General features: G+C 43.1%; 1 protein-coding gene across 1 annotated transcript; it reads right to left on the bottom strand.

Annotated features, from left to right (window-relative positions):
• Nucleotides 1-327: 327 nt before the first annotated feature.
• On the bottom strand, nucleotides 328-1582 carry LOC115688721 (photosystem I reaction center subunit II, chloroplastic-like). Its single transcript, XM_030614635.2, has 2 exons — nucleotides 1181-1582; nucleotides 328-824 (listed from the first exon to the last, which is right to left on the bottom strand). The coding sequence occupies exons 1-2, from the start codon at nucleotides 1475-1477 to the stop codon at nucleotides 477-479; spliced, it is 645 nt and encodes a 214-aa protein (XP_030470495.2). The 5' UTR covers nucleotides 1478-1582; the 3' UTR covers nucleotides 328-476.
• Between the last annotated feature and the right edge of the window lie 727 nt (nucleotides 1583-2309).

Genomic DNA, 2309 nt, shown 5'->3' with positions numbered 1-2309 from the left:
GGAGAACGCCACCTACTTAAGCGAAACATGTCGTAGCATCATCAAGAAATGGAAAATTTTCAGAACCTTGTTGAACATAGGCGGTCTTGTGTGATTTAGGAAGTTGTGGTTGCATATCTTAATTGTTCGGCACGATTCGGTACGTCATACTTACGGCATAATCTTGCTATCTAGGGTTAGCATGAAATGTCCAAAAGCATTGTGGATCTTTTCAGTGCCATTCTAGCACTTCGAACGAGTTTTCCGAATCGTTTCAAGAGAATCGTCCCTCCGATTAATATGAGCGAGCACCCGACTTGATACACCGCTGAATATTGAGTCACCCTGTCACTAAGCATGCAGTATTTTGATTTTTCAACAGTGAAAATGTATAATTAACAACTGCTAACAAACATTTAATACAGTGCTCACATTAATGACAGATAAATACATCAAGAAGCAAAGTACACAGAACCCGAGTAAATTATTTCTCCGCCTCACAAATCATATGGTTGCTTTCCGGTGAACTTGACCTCGATGGGGCTCACGTTCTTCCCGATTGACCTGAAGTTCACGCCGACCCCTTGACGGCCCGGGTTCACCTTCTCTGGGTAGACACCGTCCTTGGGGTGCAAGTACTGGACTTCACCATTAGGGAAGACCCGGTAGAATTGGTAATTGATCTTGTACTTCGACCTCAGTCGGGTTCCGAGCGCCAAGCACTGCTCCTTCCTAGCTAGCTTGAGCAAGTTCGGGCCTTGCCTCATGATCGCCGCCCCTCCGGTCGGCATCTCGAAGATCTGCTCCTTCGGCGAGTCCCAGGTGATCACGTAGAACTCTTCGACCTGACATACCCGATGTATCATATATCATTTCTGAATAATCGGCACAACAGACTCAATTCATCAACTACTCCAAAAAAAATTGTACATAAATCCTCGGTCCGGCCAAGTCTACCTTATATGATGCCCTGAAGAGAGACAATACACGATGGGTTTGTGAATAGTACTTGGTATAGTTAAAACGCGATTATTCATGTTGAACTGTCAGCATCATGATTAATAAAATGGACATTTAAGTATAAATTCAATTGGTTCAATGATTAATTAGTCTATAAATATAATATCATACTCGTCTAGAATCAAGTCGTGCCACTATGTCAATGTCCATATAAAAAATATCTGGCGGCTGCTATTGTTACCTGAGCCTTGCGCAGTAGCCCGCCAGTGCTGCCGCCGAAGATCGGGGATGGGGTGTTGGGGTCCAACTCGGGCGGCGTGAACCCGACGGGTGCCGCCTTGGCCGGGGCCTCAGCCTTGCCCTCCGCGGCCGCCGCCCTGATGGCGGTCCTTGGCGTGGACTTGGCAGCGGCCTTGGGAGTGGCGGCGAAGGCCAGGGTGGGCGCCGATTGCTTCCAGGGTGCGACCACGCGGTCGGCACCAGACTTCGGGGTGGCAAGGGCCGGGGTGAAGAGGGAAGCTTGAGTTGCCATGGCCATGGAGGACTAAACACAAAAAATAATAGCAAGGCCTCGAAGTTATGGAGAGGAAGACAGAGATGAAGAGTTGAGTGATTTTTATGGAATTTGTGGGAGATAGAGAATGAGATCAAGGTTGGGGGCTTATGTGGAAGGATGGATGGTGTGCGGAACTGGATGTGGATAAGGTGGAGATATGTGTTGGGCCAATGAGGAGAGGTGATTTTGATACGTTCCGGTCCCGCGACACTTCACAAACTTTTCTTTTCTTCCTTTTTTTTTTCCCCTCTCAAGAAAGATTTATATATATAATATATAATATAATCTACAACGTTAAGATTTTTTTTTGAATTAATATCACAAAAAATCTCAAACTGATACATCTATGATAAAATTTACCATCAAACTAATACCTCAAACTGGTACACTTACGATAAATTTACCCACCGTTAAATTTTACTGTCAAATTTCCAAGTAATATGATACGCGACAGTTGATAGATGTATCAGTTTATGGTTTTGCTCTCCTTTTGTCATATGTGTATTAGTTTGTGATTTTCTTTGCATTTGTCCAATTTAACGAGGGTAATTTTGTCACAAATGCACTGGTTTAGGGTTTTTGGTGGTCAAAAAATTAGTTTGAGATAAATTTATCATAGGTGTACCAGTTTGGAGTTTTTGGTGGTCTAAAAATTAGTTTGCAGTAAATTTGTCACAGATGCATAAGTTTTGAGTTTTTCGTGATATTAACTTTTTTTTTCCTTTGGGTAAAGAGAAAATTAAGGACAGCCAAATTAAGACAAGTAATCAGTGAATTTAAATATGTCTAGGTCACTAAAAATGATGGATTGCAC

Source organism: Syzygium oleosum, unplaced genomic scaffold (genome assembly GCF_021117445.2).
Source record: "Syzygium oleosum isolate NSW1041296 unplaced genomic scaffold, Sole_v2.1 Sole_v2.17, whole genome shotgun sequence".
Lineage (NCBI taxonomy): Eukaryota > Viridiplantae > Streptophyta > Magnoliopsida > Myrtales > Myrtaceae > Syzygium > Syzygium oleosum.
This window is presented reverse-complemented; position numbering and strand designations above follow the sequence as displayed.